Source organism: Dermochelys coriacea, chromosome 2 (assembly GCF_009764565.3).
Source record: "Dermochelys coriacea isolate rDerCor1 chromosome 2, rDerCor1.pri.v4, whole genome shotgun sequence".
Taxonomy (NCBI): domain Eukaryota; kingdom Metazoa; phylum Chordata; order Testudines; family Dermochelyidae; genus Dermochelys; species Dermochelys coriacea.
In genome coordinates this window covers 27,336,114-27,359,146 of record NC_050069.1, presented here as the reverse complement: position 1 = coordinate 27,359,146, position 23,033 = coordinate 27,336,114, and the positions used below count along the sequence as shown (strand labels likewise).

General features: G+C 43.4%; 1 protein-coding gene across 2 annotated transcripts in view; it reads right to left on the bottom strand.

The window, feature by feature from the left end:
* RAD21 (RAD21 cohesin complex component) overlaps nucleotides 1-21,696 on the bottom strand; it is a 34,422-nt gene extending 12,726 nt beyond the window's left edge. The window contains exons 1-5 of one of the 2 annotated variants that reach the window (XM_038391606.2): nucleotides 21,254-21,696; nucleotides 11,659-11,829; nucleotides 2,691-2,820; nucleotides 1,370-1,469; nucleotides 597-703 (exon numbers count right to left, since the gene is read on the bottom strand). In XM_038391606.2, coding sequence (XP_038247534.1) covers nucleotides 597-703; nucleotides 1,370-1,469; nucleotides 2,691-2,820; nucleotides 11,659-11,802 — 481 coding nt within the window. In that variant the 5' untranslated portion in view covers nucleotides 11,803-11,829; nucleotides 21,254-21,696. Of the gene's footprint in view, nucleotides 1-596; nucleotides 704-1,369; nucleotides 1,470-2,690; nucleotides 2,821-11,658; nucleotides 11,830-20,821 lie in introns of both variants that reach the window. The other variant, XM_043507409.1, reaches the window with a different exon arrangement.
* Between the last annotated feature and the right edge of the window lie 1,337 nt (nucleotides 21,697-23,033).

Genomic DNA, 23,033 nt, shown 5'->3' with positions numbered 1-23,033 from the left:
CTATTAATCCCATGTGTAGTCTACTGATTAACAGATTCCTATTTTATGGATAATATTAAACAAGCATGGTGCACAGAAAACTTAATTTTAGGATATTCATATACATTTTTATCAGTTCAAAGCACTCTTTGTACAACTATACACCAAGAGTTATTGAAACAATAAATCTCAGAATACCACTTTCATCATTGCAATTGCTTTGTCACTAAGAGAAAGTTATAAGGGATCAAATAGTTATTTCTGAATGCAATGAAAATAGTAAGAAAAGAGCTGCTGGCTAATGAATTTAGACTGCCATGTTTAAACATTTCATATATTCACTTAAGCATTAATCTAGCTGACAAATGGTTATTGTTGCTTCTTTACAAGCAGCAACATTTTTTTGGGCTATTAGATGAAAGATTTTTGGAAAACTCATCCTATAATGAGGGTATTCACTCTTGTAAGAGGATCTGAACACACTGATATTTCATGTAAAATTCTCACAGTGCAAATTAACCCACTTTGTAGTATTTCCACGATTTGTGAAACTTCCGTTTCAGTCCAAGAGCTAGCAAAACCTTAGTATATAGATTAAAAATATAAAAGCATTTTACCAAAGTCATTATCCTGAAGAATACTGATGTTGCCCACTTCTTCTCTCATTGTAATTTCTTCCACTCTACTCTGGTTCAAACTGAATTGTTGAGCCACATCAATATCACTTAAATAAAAAGAACAGAGTTTTAAAAGAGAGACTTTCCTTGATTATATTTGATCAATTTAAAACAATGTACAGGTTACTTAACAGACTATTGCTTTATTATGAAGCCCGTCTATAGAAATATATCATGCACTTATATAAATATAGTCATGAAGACAAACCTAAAAAAAATGTGACAACATAAACAAACATGACTTTAGGATATACTAAGAGTGAGGCAACAGAAATTGTGATCAGCTTCTAGGGAGCTAGGAAAAAAGAAAAGCTACAGATACACTGTGCCTCTTGTAGCACTAAGGTTGATTTTGGAATAACAAGCTACTTTCAGCAAGAGTTTAAATGTATATAACGCACAGCAAAGAGTGTTAAGGTAAATGGTTAGGAAAGCGTAAATAACTTGAAACATATTGTGACTTGTTTCTCAATTTACACAATACATTTTAAATTTAACTGTAAACCAAATAAATATTAGCATAGCAATTTGCATTCCAGGAGTTCCACTATGGAATAACCCAGGCAAAAAAAGTATTTCATTTTTAAAACAAGGTGAAGTATCCAATTTGAAATGGTGCTTATCTGCCATTATTTTTGTTAACTGATAAATTTAGATTTGAAATTGCTACTCCAGAAAAGCAAGCCTACTTTAGTAAGAGAAAGGAAGCTTACTCTAGATCAGGCAGTGGCTGGTCAAAATCATGAAATTCCTCAGGTAAAGTGATAGCATTGTAGGCAGCCTCTCGATTTTCCTCAGGCAAATCAACAACACCTGAAAAGGAGAACACTCAGACATAAGTTTTTATATCTACACGAAAGATACGATTTTTCTCCCCCCAACACGTTTAGTGTCGGCCTCTCTGCTCCCTTGGGTATGACTCCTATTGTCTTCACTGATTTCAGTGGAAAAAGACCAAGCCAATGCTCAACAATTCTGAAAAATCCCACTCCAAACGCAGGTTACAGGTGAAAGTTAAATGCAATAAAGCAGGCAGTGAAATGCCACTGAAAACCACGGCCATATACTTGAGACTCCGGATCAGAAAGAATCAGAAATAATCAACTAAGTTACTCAACTTAAGTTGGGTTAAAAGTAGTTCCAGGTATTAACATTTGTTCCCTCCTTCCCAACCTCCAAATCTCCCAGCCAATTCTTCTGCTTTTACGATCATGTTCTCCTACTTAAATTATTTTTCTTTGTTATTGTGTGAAACATCCACACAATAGAAGATACTGAGTGGGAGAAGGGATAGCTCAGTGGTTTGAGCATTGGTCTGCTCAATTGGGTTGCGAGTTCAATCCTTGAGGGGGGCCATTTAGGGGATCTGGGGCAGAAATTGGGGATTGGTCCTGCTTTGAGCAGGGGGTTGGACTGGATGATCTCCTGAGGTCCCTTCCAATCCTGATATTCTATGATCTAAGGAAAACAGTAATATTGAGTATACATCAAATATTGTAACACAAAATACAAACACTGAAAAAAATATTCTTTCAGTTACTGTAGCTTAGGTATTACTTTTACGATCGTAGACAAAAAACATTTAGGCACAAGGAATATGATTATAAGATAGCATCCCTTTGAACAACTTGGTTCTATATTTTCCCTTTTCACCTGCCTGTCTGCATGGCGTCTTGCTACTCCATTGGTTCCAAATCCCGCTCAGTGCTTCCCAATTGCACATGTAGCTATTTAACAACAAGCACAACCCCATATCACCAGATGAATAGATCTTATTGACAAGAGTGCTGAAATCTTGGTCCAGAACACTCAACTGAAGCAGTGCTGGGGAAGAAGCAGAATTTCAGCAGGCTTTTTGGTCAGCACAAACCTCAGCCAGTCAACTGAAAGATGCATTTCCCTATGCAAAAGGGCACAAACTTCTCCTGATTCCCCTATTGGAATAAGCATTTAGAATGGCATACGTGCTTAAGTCTTACTACATATTGTAACTTAACTTGTGGAAGAAAGTATTTAAGACGCAAGGACAAGTACCTGGACGAAAAGCCATCTTGATCTTAATGAAGGCTTCATTACAGTCCGCAAGAAGGTATTTAGCTTTCCTGTGGTAGATTCTAACAACTCCCAATAATAGATGTCCTGAGGTTCGAAGTGCCATCTTCACCTGAAAATATATTTACTGGATTGCAACAGGTACATCTTGTTTATAAAAAAAAAAAACTGTACTTTCACAGGAGAAAAAAACCTCAGCGTAAGCCAATCTTACTAGAGTTTTTCCTATGATATACACCTTTTACATCAATTTTAGGATAAGCAGTAAAGCACATCTCAAATTATCTTTATACTGCAGAGGCAATATTAATCAATGTGAAGTAGTTTGCAAAACCCATCCTTTCAACTAAATCTAAACAGCAATTTGTTCATTGTACTTTGTACTATTTCAAGACATATCACAAAAGTAATACTTAATATAGCATATGCTGTTCAAAAAGCTTTACAATCAGTTCCCACAGTATGATGCAGCTAAGTATTCCAATGGTTATGCATGGGGAAACCGTCCAAGACCATGGAGGGAGACAGCATCAGAGCCAGGATCAGAATTCAGGGAATTCCTAACTTTAAGCCCAATATTTTGACTACCATATCTAGTAGTATAGAGTTGCATGCAGGTTTAGTTTGTTATTTTTGCTTAGGGGAAATGAAGAGAAGGCCTGTTACATTTGCAAACAAAAAGGGTATTCATTGAGTCAGCATGCCTAGTGATTTCAGCAAATAATTTTATTTATTAAAACTGAATTTTAAGGAAATAAAGCAAGTCTAAAGCATCCGTCGCTTTGGAATAAATTAGCAAGCAGCACACAAAAGCAAACCCATCTCACTGCATCCTGTATAGCTCCTTCATGCTTTTGTTTCTTTGGTTAACTTTCAATCCTGGTGATATCCACAAATTTGATCAGGATTTAATAGGTGGACAACGGGGTCCTCCTGGTCCACAACAGGGGCCCCAGCTCTATGATAATACAAAAAATACAAAGAACAGAACTAAACTGCATACTGACCCAGAAATAAGGTTAAAAGTGACTGTGGGAAATGAGGGAAGATTTACTAATAGTAAATGGACAGTTTCACACCAAAATAGGAAATAAAACAGCACAGTTAAAAATTTTGGGAAGGGCACAAAGAAGCAGCTCTACCCATCACATTAAAGCAAATTTGTGGTCCTCTTGTCAACAAGTCTCCAACTGTTTCAGTGTAATTTTTGTACGTAACCAAGTATTGTATTTGCTGCAGGGAAGGACTGTGGTTGTCAAAAGATGTGGCCAGGAAAGAACATCTTCAGTGATCATAATCTGGAGAAGTTTGAGAACTGTGTTGACGGATAAATGGAATAAGATTTCCAGGAAGATTAAGTCCTAAAACGTCTAACCTCAATTTAACTGAATTATTACCGATACTCAGGCTTTTATTACACACAATAATAAAAGCTCTAAGCCTCCAGAAATCAGATAAAAACCTTACAGAAAGAAAAAAAACTCCAGAGATTTTAAGAATGCCTGGCTCTGAAAGTCTTACAAAAATCCTTGTAAGCCTCAAGGTACATGCATAATCCCTGTGAGCGAGCATTTCCACTGCCTTTGTTCTCATCTTACTTTCTCTGACTCCTCCCTGGGTTATCTAATGAGGTTCTTGTCTTTAACTAAGGCCTTGTCTACACTGGCAAGTTTCTGCGCAGTAAAGCAGCTTTCTGCAGTATAACTCCCAAGGTGTACACACTACCAAACCACTCAATGTGCAGAAACTGCGTACTAAAAAAACCACCCAGATGAAGAGTGTACAGCTTTCTGTATCAAGGCTACAGTGCCGCTGTGCCAATGTAGACACCCTGGTAGATTACAGCATTCCAGCTGGCCCCTGGGAGGTGTCCCACAATGCCTGTTCTTGCCTCTCTGGTCATCGGTTTGAACTCTACTGCCCTGCCCTTAGATGACCAACTGTAAGCCCCATCCCTTACATTTCTTGGGAATTTTGAAAGTCCCCTTCCTGTTTGCTCAGTCACGTGTGCAGTGCTCTCAGCGTATCTTTTCAGGTGACAATGCCTGCTCCACGGATCAGGTGATCCCTGCCTGGAGCAATGCTGAGCTGCTGGACCTCATCAGCATTTGGGGAGAGGAAGCTGTCCAGTCACAGCTGTGCTCCAGCCATAAGAATGATGAAACCCAAGGACAGATTTCACAATGCATGACAGAAAGGGGCCATGACTGTGACACACTGAAATGAAGGAGCTGCGGAACGCCTACCACAAGGCGAGGGAGGCAAACTGCTACTCAGGTGTTGTGCCCACAAGCTGCCAGTTCTACAAAGAGCTGGATGTGATACTTGGTGGCAACCCCACCTCCACTGCGAAGGCCACTGTGGATACTTCGGTGGCTCGCGTGCAGTAGAGTGTAGATTGAGCCAGGAGGAAGAAAACTTGGACAAGGATACAGAGTAACAGCCGTGTTAGTCTGTATTCGCAAAAAGAAAAGGAGTACTTGTGGCACCTTAGAGACTAACACATTTAATTGAGCATAAGCTTTCGTGAGCTACAGCTCACTGCATCGGATGCATTTGGTGGAAAAAACAGAGGGGAGCTTTTTTCTTGAAGGATAGCCACTCTTAGGTCTGGAATCGAGTGACCAGAGAGATTGAAGTGTTCTCCAACTGGTTTTTGAATGTTATAATTCTTGACGTCTGATTTGTGTCCATTCATTCTTTTACATAGAGACTGTCCAGTTTGACCAATGTACATGGCAGAGGGGCACTGCTGGCATATGATGGCATAAATCACATTGGTAGATGCGCAGGTGAACGAGCCTCTGATAGTGTGGCTGATGTGATTAGGCCCTAGGATGGTGTCCCCTGAATAGATATGTGGACAGAGTTGGCAACGGGCTTTGTTGCAAGGATAGGTTCCTGGGTTAGCGGTTCTGTTGTGTGGTGTGTGGTTGCTGGCGAGTATTTGCTTCAGATTGGGGGGCTGTGTAAGCAAGGACTGGCCTGTCTCCCAAGATCTGTGAGAGTGATGGGTCGTCCTTCAGGATAGGTTGTAGATCCTTGATGATGCGTTGGAGAGGTTTTAGTTGGGGGCTGAAGGTGATGGCTAGTGGCGTTCTGTTGTTTTCTTTGTTGGGCCTGTCCTGTAGTAGGTGACTTCTGGGTACTCTTCTGGCTCTGTCAATCTGTTTCTTCACTTCAGCAGGTGGGTATTGTAGTTGTAGGAATGCATGATAAGAGATCTTGTAGGTGTTTGTCTCTGTCTGAGGGGTTGGAGCAAATGCAGTTATATCGTAGAGCTTGGCTGCAGACAATGGATCGTGTAGTATGATCTGGATGAAAGCTAGAGGCATGTAGGTAGGAATAGCAGTCAGTAGGTTTCCGATATAGGGTGGTGTTTATGTGATCATCGCGTATTAGCACCGTAGTGTCCAGGAAGTGGATCTCTTGTGTGGACTGGTCCAGGCTGAGGTTGATGGAATGGATGGAATGGGGTGGGATGGAAATTGTTGAAATCATGGTGGAATTCCTCAAGGGCTTCTTTTCCATGGGTCCAGATGATGAAGATGTCATCAATGTAGTGCAAGTAGAGTAAGGGCATTAGGGGACGAGAGCTGAGGAAGCATAGTTCTAAGTCAGCCATAAAAATGTTGGGATACGGTGGGGCCATGCGGGTACCCATCGCAGTGCCGCTGATTTGAAGGTATACATTGTCCCCAAATGTGAAATAGTTATGGGTGAGGACAAAGTCACAAAGTTCAGCCACCAGGTTAGCCGTGACATTATCGGGGATACTGTTCCTGACGGCTTGTAGTCCATCTTTGTGTGGAATGTTGGTGTAGAGGGCTTCTACATCCATAGTGGCTAGGATGTGTTTTTAGGAAGACCACCAATGGACTGTAGTTTCCTCAGGAAGTCAGTGGTGTCTCGAAGCTGGGAGTGCTGGTAACGTATATGCCATCATGTGCCAGCAATGCCCCTCTGCCATGTACATTAGTCAAACTGGACAGTCTCTACGTAAAAGAATGAATGGACACAAATCAGATGTCAAGAATTATAACATTCAAAAACCAGTTGGAGAACACTTCAATCTCTCTGGTCACTCGATTACAGACCTAAGAGTGGCTATCCTTCAACAAAAAAGCTTCAAAAACAGACTCCAAGGAGAGACTGCTGAATTGGAATTAATTTGCAAACTGGATACAATTAATTTAGGCTTGAATAGAGACTGGGAATGTATGAGTCATTACACAAAGTAAAACTATTTCCCCATGTTATTTCTCTCCCCCACCCCACCCCCCACTGTTCCTCAGATATTCTTGTTAACTGCTGGAAATAGCCAATCTTGCTTGTCACCATGAAAGGTTTTCATCCTCCCCCCCCGCTGCTGGTAATGGCTTATCTTAAGTGATAACTCTCCTTACAGTGTGTATGATAAACCCATTGTTTCATATTGTGTGTGTGTGTGTGTGTGTGTGTGTGTGTATCAATCTCCCCTCTGCTTTTTCCACCAAATGCATCCGATGAAGTGAGCTGTAGCTCACGAAAGCTTATGCTCTAATAAATTTGTTAGTCTCTAAGGTGCCACAAGTACTCCTTTTCTTTTTGGACAAGGATGTGGAGGGGACCCAGAGGTCAGAAATGCATGCATCCAGGAGCTCTTCTCAACCCTGAAAGAGGCAAGCCAGTCACATTGGTCGGAGCTTGGCGAAGTGCAAACAGGAGAGGAAGTGACTCTGATTTTGCGAACTGCTGAAGCAAGTTGTTGGGGCAGCAGGGTTGCAGAAAGCAGGCTTGTGTCTCTATGATGCGCGTACCACCACATGCCTTGTATGAGCAGTGGAACAGGGTGTTTATTCACTCCCTCACTTCACGGCAATCTGCCCCAGAGCTTCATGAAACGCTCATGGACATAGTGCAACATCATGCAGAAAGTCCTCTAGTTTGTCGTAGCCACTTTCTAATTCTGTGTGGCCGTTCAGCCGGCAATAACAAAGAGCGAAGCTGGGCTCCCATGGTCATATCTGTGAAGCCAAAATTTAACATTTTACAGCAGCAGTATTTTGGCAGAGCTGCTTTGTTTCTTGCCCCATTAAGGGTAACTTTCCTACACCACTCTGCTGTCACTGTGGGAGATTGGGGGGGACCACTGCTGCATACAGGCGAGCCACATAAGGGCCAGGGTGGAAGCTGCAGTTTCAGAGAAGACCCTCCCTTGATTACCTGCTCACCTTCAGCATCGAGATATCTTCCATAATGAACACAGCCTATGGAAAATGTGGGGACAGTAACGATAAGCCCCCCGCTCCACACACAGTGCTGGCTCTGCCCAAGAGCCACATGCCCAGTGTACAGTACAGTCCTCAAACACTGATGTCCCCTGCCCCTGCAGTTACTCACCACTTTGGGGGTCTTGTGGCTCATGTGTGCTTGCCTGGGGTGAGCCAGTTAGTGACAGGTATGTGAATAGTGACTGTTTTAAATCACTGAATCAGTGGTCTGAGTGTTGCAAACAATACTGCTGCTGTAAAATGTTAAATTTTGGCTTCACAGATATGACCATGGGAGCCCAGCTTCGCTCTTTGTTATTGCCGGCTGAACGGCCACACAGAATTAGAAAGTGGCTACGACAAACTAGAGGACTTTCTGCGTGATGTTGTGATGCACTCCACGGCCGAAAAACAAGAACTGAAGGAGTGGTGGAACAGCACAACAAGGACCGAAAGGAGAACGCGGCGTGCCAGAATGAAGCCATGAAGCAGCTCTTAAACGTTATGGAGTGCTAAATGGACATGCTCCAGGTGCTACTAGCACTGCAAACTGAGCACCTCTGCGCCCACTCTCCCCTGCAGTGGCTGTCACAAAACTATCATGATTCCCCTCAGACACTGCCACCACACTTATCAACCTCCTGGCTCCAGTCTGTACCTGCTGCATTCCACTCCTGCCCTATCACGGTCCAGCCCTCCAGAGTTCCAGTACCCACTGTACTCAACACCAGTCCCTGTGCAGTTTAGCCTTGCTGAAGACCAGTACCCTGCGGAGTATAGTGCAGCGGACAAGGCTGCATATGATATTTGGACATACACAAATATTTCACCGTCCTGGGACCCCCCCCTCCCCCCCTCCCCACAGTGCTGATGTGTTTTTTGGCTCTCTCCTCCAGTTGTTTTTTTAATAAAATAATTTTTTTTGGTTTGAAGGCAATCTTTATTCCATTAATTGAAAGCAAACAGAGCCCTGCACAGCAGCAAGCAATTTTCTTAAACCTTCACAATGCATCGTCTGCACCAATCACAATCACCTCCTAGCATTACAAGCACTGCACTCCCGAGCATAGCAACAAATATTAGTGGCTTTCAGCTTCAAATTGCTGCCTCAAGGCATCCCTGATCCTTATGGACCTGCGCTGCGCTCCTCTAATAGCCCTGGTCTCTGGCTGTCCAAATTCAGCCTCCAGGCGCTGTGCCTCAGCGGTACAGCCCTGAGTGAAGCTTTCATCCTTCCCTTCACAAATATTCTGGAGTGTACAGCATGCGGCTATAAGCATAGGAATATTGTCATCAGCCATGTCCAGCCTCCCATACAGACAGCGCCAGCGGGCCTTTAAACGGCCAAAAGCACACACACCAGTCATTCTGCACTTGCTCGGCCTCTTATTGAGCCGCTCCTTGCTGCTGTCAAGGTTTCCCATGTATGGCTTCATAAACCATGGCATTAAGGGGTAGGCAGGGTCTCCCAGGACCACAATGGGCATTTTGATTTCCCCTACAGTGATCTTCTGGTCTGGGAAAAAAGTCCCTGCTTGTAGCTTCCTGAACAGGCCAGTGTTCCGAAAGATGCATGTGTCATGCACCTTTCCGGACCAGTCTGTGTTAATGCCTGTGAAACACCCAGTGATTCACAAGCACCCGAAGAACCATAGAGAAATATCCCTTCTAATTAATGTACTCAGTGGCTAGATGGTCTGGTGCCAGTATTGGAATATGCGAGCTATCTATCACCCCTTCAGTTAGGGAAGCCCATCTGTGCAAAGCCATCCACAATGTCACGCACATTGCCCAGCGTCATGGTTTTTTGGAACAGGATGCGATTAATGGCCCTGCAAACTTCTGTCAGTACGAGTCCAACAATCAACTTTCCCACTCTGAACTGGTTAGTAACCAATTGGCAGCAGTCAGGAGTAGCCAGCTTCCACAGTGCAATCACCATGTGCTTCTCCAACAACAGGGCAGCTCTCATTCTTGTGTCCTTGCACCACAGGGCTGGGGCAAGCTCATCACAGTCCCATGAATCTGGCTGTCCTCATCTGAAAGTTCTGTAGCCACTGCTCATTATCCCAGACGTGCATGACGATGTGATCCCACCACTCAGTGCTTGTCTCCCGAGCCCAAAAGTGTTGTTCCAGCGTGGTCAGCTCATCCGTGAATGCCACAAACAATCTCGTGTCGTAGCTACTACGCTTGGTGAAATTACTGTCAAACTCCTCTTGCCTTTGTAGTTTAAGCAGTAAATCCACTCTTACTCGTGACGTGTTAGTGAGAGCGAACAGCATATTGGTCAACAGCGCGGGATCCATTCCTGAAGAGGAAGAGCACGCAGTACACAAATCGTTGAAAGATGGTGCCAAATGTGGACGGAAGCACAGGATTTGCTGGGATGCAAAGTAATGCATCCTGGGGCATTGGGACAGGACCCAGAATGCCCCGCAACCCCCTCCGCCTTCTCACAATTCTTAGCAGTAGAAGAGATGCTCTGCAGGATAGCTGACCAGAATCCACCGCTCCAAATACCGCTGCAAGTGTGGCAAGTGTGAACACACTATTGCACAGGCAACTGACAGTGTGAACACACAACAGTAGTTTCTCTTCAGTGCTCTCGTAGCGGTGATGTAATTCTGCCAGTGTAAACATACCTTTCAATTACAAACTCTTGTAGGCAGGGAATCAGCCTGTTCTGTAAAGCATCATGCATATCTATAGTGCTCTGATCAATAGAGGATTCAGCTATTATATTTGTGTATATTTATAAGTCTTGTAAAGATCATATTAGCTGCACTGAATTGACAGCAAGAACATATGTTTAGCTGAAGTGTTTATGGATACTAGGAAACCAGCTTTAAGTTTAGGGAAAAAAAGCTTTTCTCTAAGGCATCCAAATGTCTGTTGTCAAGTAAAATAGTTTATATTTGACTTATGTGCCATATAACTGGTACATTTTTAGAGGCGAGTTAAAAACGAAGACATCCACGAATGCACAAGACCTGAAGAACCTTCCCTCTGATTAGTAGGTATCTGGTAAGAAAGCATTCCATTCTCTCCCCTTAACTCTGAGGTTGCGTCCTTCAGCACCTTTCACAGTTGCTCTGTTGGCTGTAGCTAATACCAAGCAAAGCACCAAAAGCAACTTAGGGCATAGCCTGGGGAAAACTGTACTCAGCTACCCGACAACATTACTTGCTATTGACTACATTTTCAACCCTTTGAACATTAAGGGCGAGAAAAAGTATTTAAATAATCATTCTTTATTTCAATAGCTCTCAATGACAAGTCCTTTGAAAGCTACCTGCTGACAGGTATAAGATGTTTTTTCCCTTTCCCACTCCCACCATAAAAGATTTCCATGGATACACATGGTACGTCAAGATAATTCAGATAAAGATACTCTGCATAAAACCTATTAACCAAAGGACCAAATCTGAACCCTGGTGACTTCTTGCAAAACTATAAAATAAGAATTGAGTGAAAAGCTCAGAATATGTCTTAGAATACAGGTATTCATGGATTATTTCACACTGCATGTAAAACAATAGTGAGCACACTTTTTTCATTAAAAGTTAACATTTTTAGAATTTTTCAGGTTAAGGCGTCAGTATATTAGTTACTTCTTGTATATTAATCATGTGCTATCATAATTTATCTCTGCTGAACCAGCAACATTAACATCAAGATCACTGTAAAATAAATACCTTAGGTGAGATGATACTCTCCACGCTGCTCTCTAGATTACACTCGAATACATGGGCTTTGGTAAGCTTCTTATCCCAATGGGCCGCTAGCCAGATTTTGGCCAGCGGCCCACGCTTGCTCAGGACAAAATGGGCGTAGAACATTGTCCCAGCCGCCTATAAGGTGCAAACCTGTAAAGAAAAATGCAATTATTTTATATTGAATTGGGTTACTGCAAAAATTCATATGTATATATGCGCCACTTGAAGGCTATCAACATGTTTTCTTTTCAACCAGCAAGATTCTAGAATGATTTTGTACAAGAAAAAGGACAGAAATTTTCAAGTAGATCAGAAAATGCCCCTCATACCTTGAAACATGAAAGGATTTTGTTCAAGATTGAGAGAGTTTTGCTCTTTTTTCCCCCATTGGTGAAAAATGTTTATAAATGTATAATTTTACTGCGTTGGAAACTTGAGCAGGTAAACTAGAAAAAAGTCAACTACAGAAATGTGGGACTGGAAGGGACCTTAAAAGGCCATTTAAGTCTATCTCCTGGCATTGAGGCAGGATTAAGTATACCTAGACAAACATCTGCCAGCAATGGTCTAAGTTTAGCATCATCCTTGACCATGAACTTTGGTCTCTTATTAGACCTGTCTATGATTCTTCCCAGAGCTTATTTCCTGATGCTAGTCACTAGGACTCCTCCATTGTAAAAATCTTTATTCATGCTTCCATCTCCATTCACCACAGTCTTCTACATAGTCTTATCAAGTGCCGGCTATTCAGACTCCAACATATGTGGAATACTACTAACCTAACTTTTCACACACTCACAAAAATCATAGTCTTTCCATCCTCTAACAGTTCCTGCATCTTTTCATTCCAGAACAAAAAGTTAAGAGTTCTACTCATTTTAAAAGCCTTCCATATGTTTATTCCAACCTTCCTAAAGCACTCTTCTTATCTACAGCCCTTTCCCTCTGAGTGTAGCATGGTTTTCCTATTGTCCTTTAGTCTTGCTGCTGGTGGTGCAAGAGCCCACTCCTAACAGCTTTGAGAAGGGGAAATATACTGTATTTATGAGGGATGCTCACCATATGAGATAGACATAAGACAACAATCCCATCACCAGCTTATGGGGAAACCCGTATGAGCCTAATAATTAAGGTTAAGATTTTGTCACAGGTATTTTTAGTAAAAGTCATGAACATGTCACGGGCAATAAACAAATATTCACAGAAGCCCGCAATCTGTGACTTACTAAAAACGTTTGAGATTAACAGTCCGAGTCCTGCTGGGGGCCGACTGTCAGCCGCTGCTCCAGCCCTGCTGCTGTGGTGGGAGCTGATGCCAAAAAAGTCATGGAGGTCAACTAAAGCCATGGAATCTGTGACCTCTGTGACAAAAATTGTATCCTTACCAATAATTGTGTATGTATATTAGGGAAGTAGAAGACCGAAACCACTAACAATCATCTAATCAGAAATGAGCAAGTAAGGGGAGCATACTACCATCCTCAGAGAATGGATCCAGCTCCTGGCAAGTCCAATCACCATCTGTCTTGCCTCTCCTATCCTTCTCTCGCTCTCATTGTACCTATAATGGAGGATCAAACTTATGCCTTTAAAGCTCCTATATAAAATACCTCCCCAGCAGGCACAGCATATGACACTAGGACCAGAACGGTTTAATTTGATGCATCAAGCAGAGGAGCATTAATTTCTAGCAAAACTGACAACTGTCTCCTGCTGGAAAATTTCCAAAATGCAGGGTTGCATACAGAATGCAGGCTTCCTGTGATTCCAAGCCAGGTTTAAACCTGTGGTCCCAAGGGTTTACAGAACTGCAATGTCTAAACTGCAAATAAACTGTGGCTGGCCTGTGCCAGCTGAATCAGGTTCACTGAATCAGGCTGCAGAACTGTTTCATTGCAGTGTAGACTTCCTGGTTCAGGCTGCATCCCAAGCTCTGGGAGCCTCCCGCCATACAAGCACCTAGAGCCCAGGCTCTAGGCTGAGTCCAGAAGTGTACACTGCAATTAAACAGCCCGACAACATCCATGGGTGTTTAATTTCAGTATAGACATACCCTTACATCGTTCCAGTTACTTCACAGTTGTGCAATATTCTGCAACCTGATCTCAGCATGCCCACTCATGTAATTTGGTTTATACTTACCAGAATTTGTGTTTTATTAGTGCTAGAGTATTACCATAGCACCAACAAGCTCCAGTCACAAACTGGGATCCCACTGTGCTAGACACTGTACAAACAGAACAACTACAAAAAACAGTCCGTGCCCCAAAGACCTTACAGCATAGGTATAAGACATGAGAAAGATGGATACAGGCAGATGAATGGGGGAGTATAAGGAAACAATGCAACAATATAGGTCAGCATTACAGGTAGTGTCTCAGCACACTGGCAGCCTAACCATTGTTAATTTTTTTGTAGGCATCATGGAAAAAGTTTTGAAGTAGTACAAGTTTTACAGATGTTTATAGAGAGCTCCTCCAAAACATAAGGGGCCACATTAAAAAAGCACTCCTTTGAAGATTTAAAAAGTGGGTGACGGAGGTTGGCATTACAAGTTGTTCAGGGGCAGGACTCAACCCTCAAGAGTGAATGAGAGATTATAGCTAGGGTGGGAACAGGACTCAAAGGGCCTTGAATGTGAAGACAAGTATCTTATGTTTGATGTGAAAGAGAAGGGAGAGCCGTGAGGGATTCATAGAGAGGGGTGATGTGATCAAAGCAATGTGCTATGAGAACGATTTTTGCAGTAGCAATCTGAATGGATATGAGCAGGGCAAATTCGCATTTGTCAAGGCTAGAGAAAAGAACGTTGCACTAACTGGGAAATGAGATGATGAGAACTTGGATAAGAGTTTTAGCAGTGTGGATGAAAGGAAAGGCCAAATCTTAGAGACTGTATGCAGAAATAATTGGCAAGAATTAGACAGAGCCTAAGTGCAAGGTCTCACAGGACTGAGTTGACGAGGACAGCCAGGTTACAGGCCTGAGTGACAAAAGATGGTAGTACTGCTCACAATGATAGAAAAGAGAGGGGAAGGTGAAGAGCTCCCTTTCAGCCATGCTGAGCTTGGGTTTATGGCTAGACATCCACATGGCAGGGAGACTGATTAGATTGTTGTTTGGCTAGAAAGACGGGCCTGGAGTAGAGGAAGATCTAAGAGTCACCAGAAATAGTTGTGGTTGTTGAATTTGTATCTGCAAATGAGATTACCCACAGCTAATGTAAAGAGGGAGAAGAGAAAGGACCCAAGGACAGAAATCTGTTGCACCCTCACTGAAAGCTGGGGGAGGGGGAGGGGGAGAAGAGATGCAGAGGATCCTCCAAAAGACATGCTGAAGGAGCAATTTTATGGGAATCACCCAGATTTTCAAATGAAGGGGGACACTATAAATCAAACTGTATTTCTCAGTGCAATGGGTTCAAAAAAGTATTCCACAAATCTATGAGGTGGGTCTGTTGTACAATGCAATATTTCTCAAAAACATTAGGAGTAAGAGAATGGAGAAGGAGTGAGGAGTTAAAGCCATCAGCATTACTCTGTCACAACCTTCCAACTCCAGTTATAAAAACTGTTTTGATTTTTGTGGACTGGCATAATTATTAGATTTGACATGTTCACAATCAGCTCAAAATATATAGCTTAAAGTTCAGGGAAAGATCAAACATACTTGACTCAGGCCTGAAAATATAATGAAGGCTTCCAATTAAAAATGAAAAGCATTATGTGGACCAATAAGACATAAAAGCAACTGTGTTCAATCCGGTTCCCTGCAGCACAGATAGCCATGCTAGCAGCTGCTATTTTACCACTACTATCTTTCAGCAATATTGCTGCACTCAGTCTGCATGCTCCCCACATTAGAACTACAAGAGGAAGGAACTTTCCTACAGTGCCAGGAACACACAAGCACTAATGCTAAGGGGGTAACAAGATTAGGTCCTTATGAGGACAAATTGTTTATTTCTTCTATTCTGGGAATATACATGGGCATTTGGGGGATGGGGGGGAGAGAGGAAGTGCTCCCCAACGCAATAGGGAAAGGTTTAATCTTTCACACAAACAGGTCATTAATACAACAAACAGGGCTGGGAACCTATTACACTTTTGTTATGGGGAAGATGGGGACAGGAAGTCCAAATGGTAAGTGGTCAGCATGCTGATGTTTCACAGAACTAGCACTGAGAATTGCTAAATCTATGCAAGGGTTATGGATAGCCTAAAACTTAAGTGTAATGTCAGAGAAGAATGAGAGTTACTTGTTTCAAGTATTGACAATCTTGAAAAGAGGAAACAAAGTAGAAGTAAATTGCTTCTGGCAGAGATTAGCAATTTTCCTCCATATATTATGGACGTGCTGCCACAGAAAAGTTATACATATAAATAGAGGAAAATTTAAGGGGTGATGTTACCAGACTAAAAATAATTTAACAAATGCATTTATAAGTTTCAACACCTTACATTAAAACAATTTCTATTTGCAATGTGTACTTTATTCAATGTGGTCTGCTTGAATAAATACACAAGTCAGCATCACTTCTAAGTTCTAATGCACTATCCCAAAATTGCAATGAGAATACATTCTCATGCAGTTTGTACAAATTTTAATACACATTTCCAGTGGAATTACTACTGAAGTGCTCACCAACTTTTTATTCTTGGAATCCCCATCTAGGGTGCACTGGTGCACAGGCACCACCCACGATCCTTTGCAGCATGGCAGCAACTGTTGCTGCCTTATTCTCATATTTCTGTCCTCTCTCTCTTCAGTATATTTTCTTTTCCTTATTTCTTTCTTTTCTCTCCTTTACTTTTTTTTTTTATCTGAATCTTCTCTCCAGAAAAGTGCAGGCAGATGGTGGTGAGGGAGAGCAATAGGACATCTGATACAACCCAATGCTGAACTAGCTGCTAAATGTGCAAAGATAAGCTTGGGTTGGCCTGGTACTCCTTGACTATACATCTGTGCATGTGAGCTGCTCCTGCAACCAACATTAGGGCTCACAACAGATGCAGGAAGGGTAATTAATTACTTTCAGAGTAGTAGCCGTGTTAGTTTGTATCAGACAGGCCAGTCCTCGCTTATAGACAGCCCCCCAACCTGAAGCAAATACCAGCAATTACACACCACACAACAAAAACACCAACCCAGGAACCAAACCCTGCAACAAACCTTGGTGCCAACTCTGTCCACATATCTATTCAAAGGACACCATCATAGGACCTAACCACATCAGCCACACCATCAGGGGCGTGTTCACCTGCACATCTACCAATGTGATATATCCCATCATGTGCCAGAAAAATGCCCTTCTGCCACATACATTGGCCAAACCGGACAGTCTCTACGCAAAAGAATAAATGGACACAAATCTGACATCAGGAATTATAACATTCAAAAGCCAGTAGGAGAACACTTCAATCTCCCTGATGACTCAACAACAGATCTAAAAGTGGCAATTCTTCAACAAAAAAAACTTCAAAAACAGACTCCAACGAGAGACTGCAGAACTGGAATTAATTTGCAAACTGGACACCATCAAATTAGGCCTGATTAAAGACTGGGAGTGGTTGGGTCATTACAAAACCTAATTTCCCCCAACTGTTACTCACACCTTCTTGTCATCTGTTTGAAATGGGCCACTCTCATTACCACTACAAGAGTGATTTTTCCTCCCTTGGTATCCTACTGTTAATTGAATAGTCTTGTTAGACTGATCTCTTGGTAAGGCTACTCCCATCTTTTCATGGGCTGTGTATTTATACCTGCTACTGTATTTTCCACTCCATGCATCTGATGAAGTGGGGTTTAGCCCACAAAAACTTATGCCCAAATAAATTTGTTAGTCTCTAAGGTGCCACAAGGACTCCTTGTTGTAATTAATTTCAAGTAGCCACCTAGCATTTTAACTAGAGAAGCAATGGGTCAGATCTGGGATCCTACAACTTTCCTCTACACCAGGGGTTCTCAACCTTTTTCTTTCCGAGTCCCTCCCCCCCCCGATGCTAGAAAAACACCACAGCCCAACTGTGCCACAACAATTGTTTTTCTGCATATAAAAGCCAGGGCTGATGTTAGGGGATAGCAAGCAGGACAATTGCCCAGCAGCCCATGCCAGAGGGGGCCCTGTGAAGCTAAGTTGCTCAGGCTTTGGCTTTAGCCCCGGGTGGAGATGCTTGGGGCACCAGGCTGCAGTCCTGCATGGTAGGCCTTTGACTTTTCTGCCCTGGGTCCTAGTAAGCCTATGCTGGCCATGCTTTACAGCCCCCCGAAACCTGCTCACGGTCCCCGAGACCTGGTTGAGAACCACTGTTCTACACAGTGATCTATTCTTCTGCCCAGCAAACCTATTGGGCACCTCATGTGCAGCCCCACTCACTTCAGATTGGGAAACTTTCTGCTATGATCAAATTTTGGCCCTGTCAAAGATATGTCCTTTTAAAAAAGTGACACCAAGTTAAAATCAAGTTAAAATTATTTCAAATGCCACAGTTGTCCTTGAGCCTTCCTGCCTATTTGTATTTTGATAATCAAACATTCCTATTTTGTTTAAAGTGTGTCTCTGCGTTGCTGTGGAAAGACCAAAACAATCACGGGAAAATTGACTATATTGTGTCTGTACATTTGACCACACCCTGTATATAAAGTAAAACTGAAAAAAAGAATGTTGGAATTGCCACACTGAATTAGACCGCTGGTCCATCTACCCCAGCATCTTGTCTTGGACAAGAGCCAGGACCAGATGTGTCTGAGGAAGGTGCAAGAAGCCTCAGAATGGGCAGATGTGGCATAATCTGCTTCCCCCCATAAAGTCTCATCCTAATTCCCAGTCAGAGACTGGATTAAACCTAAAGCATTAGGTTTTATATCCCTTCTGAAATGTATTAGCATTAAACTATTGTAATTCTGGAAATACTCATTAGCCATGTAAGTGTCCAACAGCTTTTTGAATCTAGCTAAAATCTTGGGCTCTTCCACATTTTAATTGTACACTGCATGAAAAATTCCTTTTATCAGTTTGAATCTGCCATCATGGTCCTTTGTTCTTGGTTAAGAGAAAGGGAGAACAGAAGTTCCTGCTCTACCTTCTCTATATCATTATTTTATATACATGTCTCTCAAGGTAAAAAAACCCCAATCTTTTCAATCACTTCTCATACCAGAGTTTTTCCATATCCCACATTATTGCTGCCCTTCCCTTAGCCCCTTTAATTTTGCTACATCCTTTTTGAGTCAGATAACTGCACATAATATTCCAGATGAGGGTATTCAATTGATTTGCATAATAGCATAGTTTTAATATTATTCGCCATCCTGTTACTTATGCATCTTAATGTCTTTGTTGCTTTTTTGACCTCAGCTTCATACTGAGTAGATCTTCATTCCCACAATGAGGACCAGGCCCCTTTCCTGAGTTAAGTTAATTGTCAGGCTAGTTCAAATTTTTCCCTTCAATGGACGTTATTTTGCTTTTACCAACACTGAACTTAGTCTACCTACCATAGTATCTGTCAATTTATCTAGGTTGGTTAGGTCCCTAAAGTTCCTCACAATCTTCTCTATAATTGACTAACTTAAATAACTTATCTGCCAGTTTTCCCACCTTACCCACTTTCTCAGATTGTCAATATACTGGGTTCATTTTGTTTTAATTACTGTTTAGAAATTCACAGCATGCCACATGCTTACAATGAGTCTTTAGAAAGTAAATTAAGACCCGGATCCTACAAAGACAGGTCAAGAAGACTACTCACATTTGTGAAAGAGAGCACATAGGTTTCTGAATCTTGGCCAAAAAAATTGCTGTAGAAATTCTGCAATATTCTTGTCCAAAGGGTTCAAATTCAATGAACAAGATAAATTAATTTAAATAAGACAGCAACAAAAAACATTTTAAAAAAAGGAAAACGTGACTGTTACAGCTGAACTTTGGTAGGCAGGGTGATTCTGCAGCAGATTTCAGAAAAGCTAAAAGGAATCACAAGATCATCTATTCTGACCTCCTACACATCACAAGTCATTAAGTTTCACCCATACACCCCTATGTTGAGTCCAATGACTTCAGTTAAAAAAAGGTAATTTTAGTCCTCAGGAGGCTAAACTGTTGCACACCACCACTTGAGAACAGCAGGGATCCCAAGATCCCTCTGATGGCAGAGAATCACTTAGTTGAGATATATCCTAGCACACAATCCATGCTTCCTCTCATGCTGCAGAGGAAGGTGAAAAAAATCCCGAAGTCCCTGCCAATCTGATTTTGGGGAAAATTCCTTCCAAACACCAAATCTAGTGATCAGCTAGAGCATAAGCATGTGAGCAAGATTCTCTGTGCCACTTCCGAGCACCAGTCCACCCCAGCTAGTATCCCATCTCATGGCAGTATGCTTCAGAGGAAGGTGAACCCAACCCCCATCACCACCTCCAAAATACAGTTGTACATCACGAGTGTAGGTGTGTGAGAAAGATCCTGACTTCTGCAGGAGAGCAGATGAAACCTTGAAAACAGGATTAGATTACAGACATTATAGTATAGAGCTACAAATATTATAAACATGTAGAGGGCAATAGAGGCAACCCTATTGTCCCAAAAAGCTCAACTCTGAAAATCGAGCAAACGTAACACGGATAGCCCTTTGATGTACCACTTAAACTAATCACTAGTTATTGCATTAACTACTGCTAGTAGAAAAGCCCTAGATTATCCACCTCTGCTAATACAGGACTGATCCATCCCTCCAAAAACATATTTTCTAATGTAGGTGGGTTCTCAAACTTTTCCCTTTCAGGTCCCCCCCTTCTAAACCTTCACTTCTCACAACCCCAAGAGCAATCCCCCATAAACCCAATCCCAAAGTCTACAGTTTCAGGAAAAGATTCGCAAAATAATGTCCCAGATAATAGTCTATATGAATATAAAGTAGTTGCCCCGTACAGAGGGAAGCAAAGATTTCTACTGAGTGCCTCTGATCGCTTCCCATTTAAAAGCGTGCCGCCGCCAGACACGCACTGAACCCCCCGCCCCCAAGCACCTGCCCGGTGGCCCAGGCTGGACACCCATCCAATGCCGGCAGCAGCCCCTCACATCCAGCAGCTCAGGGCCGCACCCGAGGGGCTAGGAAGCGGGGATTTGGGGGCACGTCGCCTTCGCTTATGGAGAAGTTTTGCAGCAGCTCCCCACACCTGGCTCACGCCGAACTACTCCGAGCTGCCTGCCCGGGGCTCCCTCACGGGCCTCAGCCGTCTCCGCTCGGCAGCGGGGTAGGCTCCAGGGAACAGCGGACTACGGAGCTGCCCTCCGGCTCCCGCAGGCGCTGGCCGCAACCCCCGCGCGCCTCTGGGGAAGCGGCCCCAGAAGACGCATTCAATCCCCGCGACTCTCCGCCTCCCGGACTCGGTTGGAGGGGCCCCGGGAGCAGCGGGCCACGGGTGCCCAGCCGCAGCATGGGGCGGCGAGGACTAGGCCTCTCCGCGTCCCGGAGGAAGCGCAGCGCCCTGAGCCCGGCCGCCCCCGCCCTTCGGACCGCAGCGGATCCCCCTCCCCCCCGCGGCGGGCGCAGCGAGGCCGGCTCCTTACCCCGAGTCTTGCGTGGCGGCAGGGGAGGCCAATGCAGCGGCTGACGGGGCCGGGCTCGGTAACTGCACCGCTCCGCCTCCTCCCCGATCCGAGCCACTCAAACAAACAAGATGGCGGCCGCAGCCCTTCCTGCCGCCCAAACCCGCCGTTCAAATCGGCAGGATGTTTACTGTTAAAATGCCCCCCTCCCGGCACGGGGACCAAACACGCATGCGCGGAACTGCAGCCACTATGACGATGAGGAAAGGAGGCAGGGCAAGAAGATACCAAATGCGCGTGCGCCCCAGCCCCGGCCTTCCGGTAGCAGAACGACGGAGAAGGGCGGAGCGTCGAAAGGTGCTGAAAAGGCGCATGCGCAACCGCTGAGTCGGCCAAGGCCCAAGGAAAGGGGGCGGGGCTAGGGCCCGGGCCGTGGAGAGCGAGCCGAGAAAGAGGAATTGCGCGTGGTTTAGCTGAGCCGGTGCGGTTGAAATAGCCCGCCCGGAAAGGAAGAGGGCAGAGGTAGCGCCCCCTCTAGGCCAGGCGTGCCTAGCGCAGTTGCTAGGGTCCATGGCATCAGGTCTGTGGCTAGGGAGCTGTATAGTTACAGCCCCGGGCATCAGGCGTATGAAATACTGTCAACCCCAACACAGCATGCAGGGATCAGCCTCAGGCCAGGGGATCAAAAACCATGAGTCAGATGGCAGCCCCCTTTTAAAGCCGGCTTCCCCATTGGAGGCCCAGCTGTCAGGTCTTCCCTCCAAGCTTCACAGCTCACTCCTGCCCTCTGGAGCACTGTGGATACTTCTTCTCCGTTTCCTCAACAATGTTCATTAACCCCATACCTTTTCCCTTGCTTGAAGTAATTTGGTTTCGGAACCACGGGTTTTGGGAGTTTGAAAATAGAAAGCATTTCCCCAGCAACCAACTGTATTATCTCACAGAAAGGATTAGCACTGCATGTGGAAAATAAGCAGCAGGAGTAGATGATTAGTAAACAAAGAAGCCATGTTTATGCTATTTTTTTTTTTTTTTAGAGGGAAGAAACAAAATATAGAACACCAGGAAACATTTTTTTCTGAATAGAATGTTTTTCAGTCACCTCTATGAGGCATCAGCGAGTCTGTGAAACCATGGCTACAAAGTCAAACAACATATTGGATCAACTATAAAATAAAGTGCCATAAATCATCCTTGTCCCAAAGAGACCTTAAATCTATAAGCATAATGAAAACTTTCTTATAAAACAATATTGTACATTTCTTTAATAGACTATCAGCACATAAACAAAATGGAACACTGAAATACCAGGAAACTCCGCTTTCCCTCCAAGGGTTTAAACAATATTATTGTAAATTGAGCAAATCTATCATATCAGACAATAATATATCTTAGCAGATGATAGCTTATCAAACAAACAGTGTAAAAATATGCAGTCTAGTTTCCTGATCCCTATTCCTCTGACTCAGTTTTGCAGTTTTCAGCATTCATTTTCCTTAATAGTGTCTCATTAGAATCTTTATCCAAAACAAACACTGATTCTCCTTATGCCCCACATGGAACTTTGCTGGGGCAAAGTAATGCTGCCAGGATGCCTTCTGTCAGAAAATGCCTGCTGTAACCCTACTAACCCCTTTCCTTTTTTCTCAGTATAGTGGCTTAGTGGTCGAAGCACCAGGTTGAAAACACTTAAACTCCCCAGAACCACAGATTTTTAGTCTCAGCAAGACTGACTTCTTATTTCTGCGGTACATATATTGAGTTCCATGCATTTTAATCAGAAGTCCTTCTGCTCTCAATA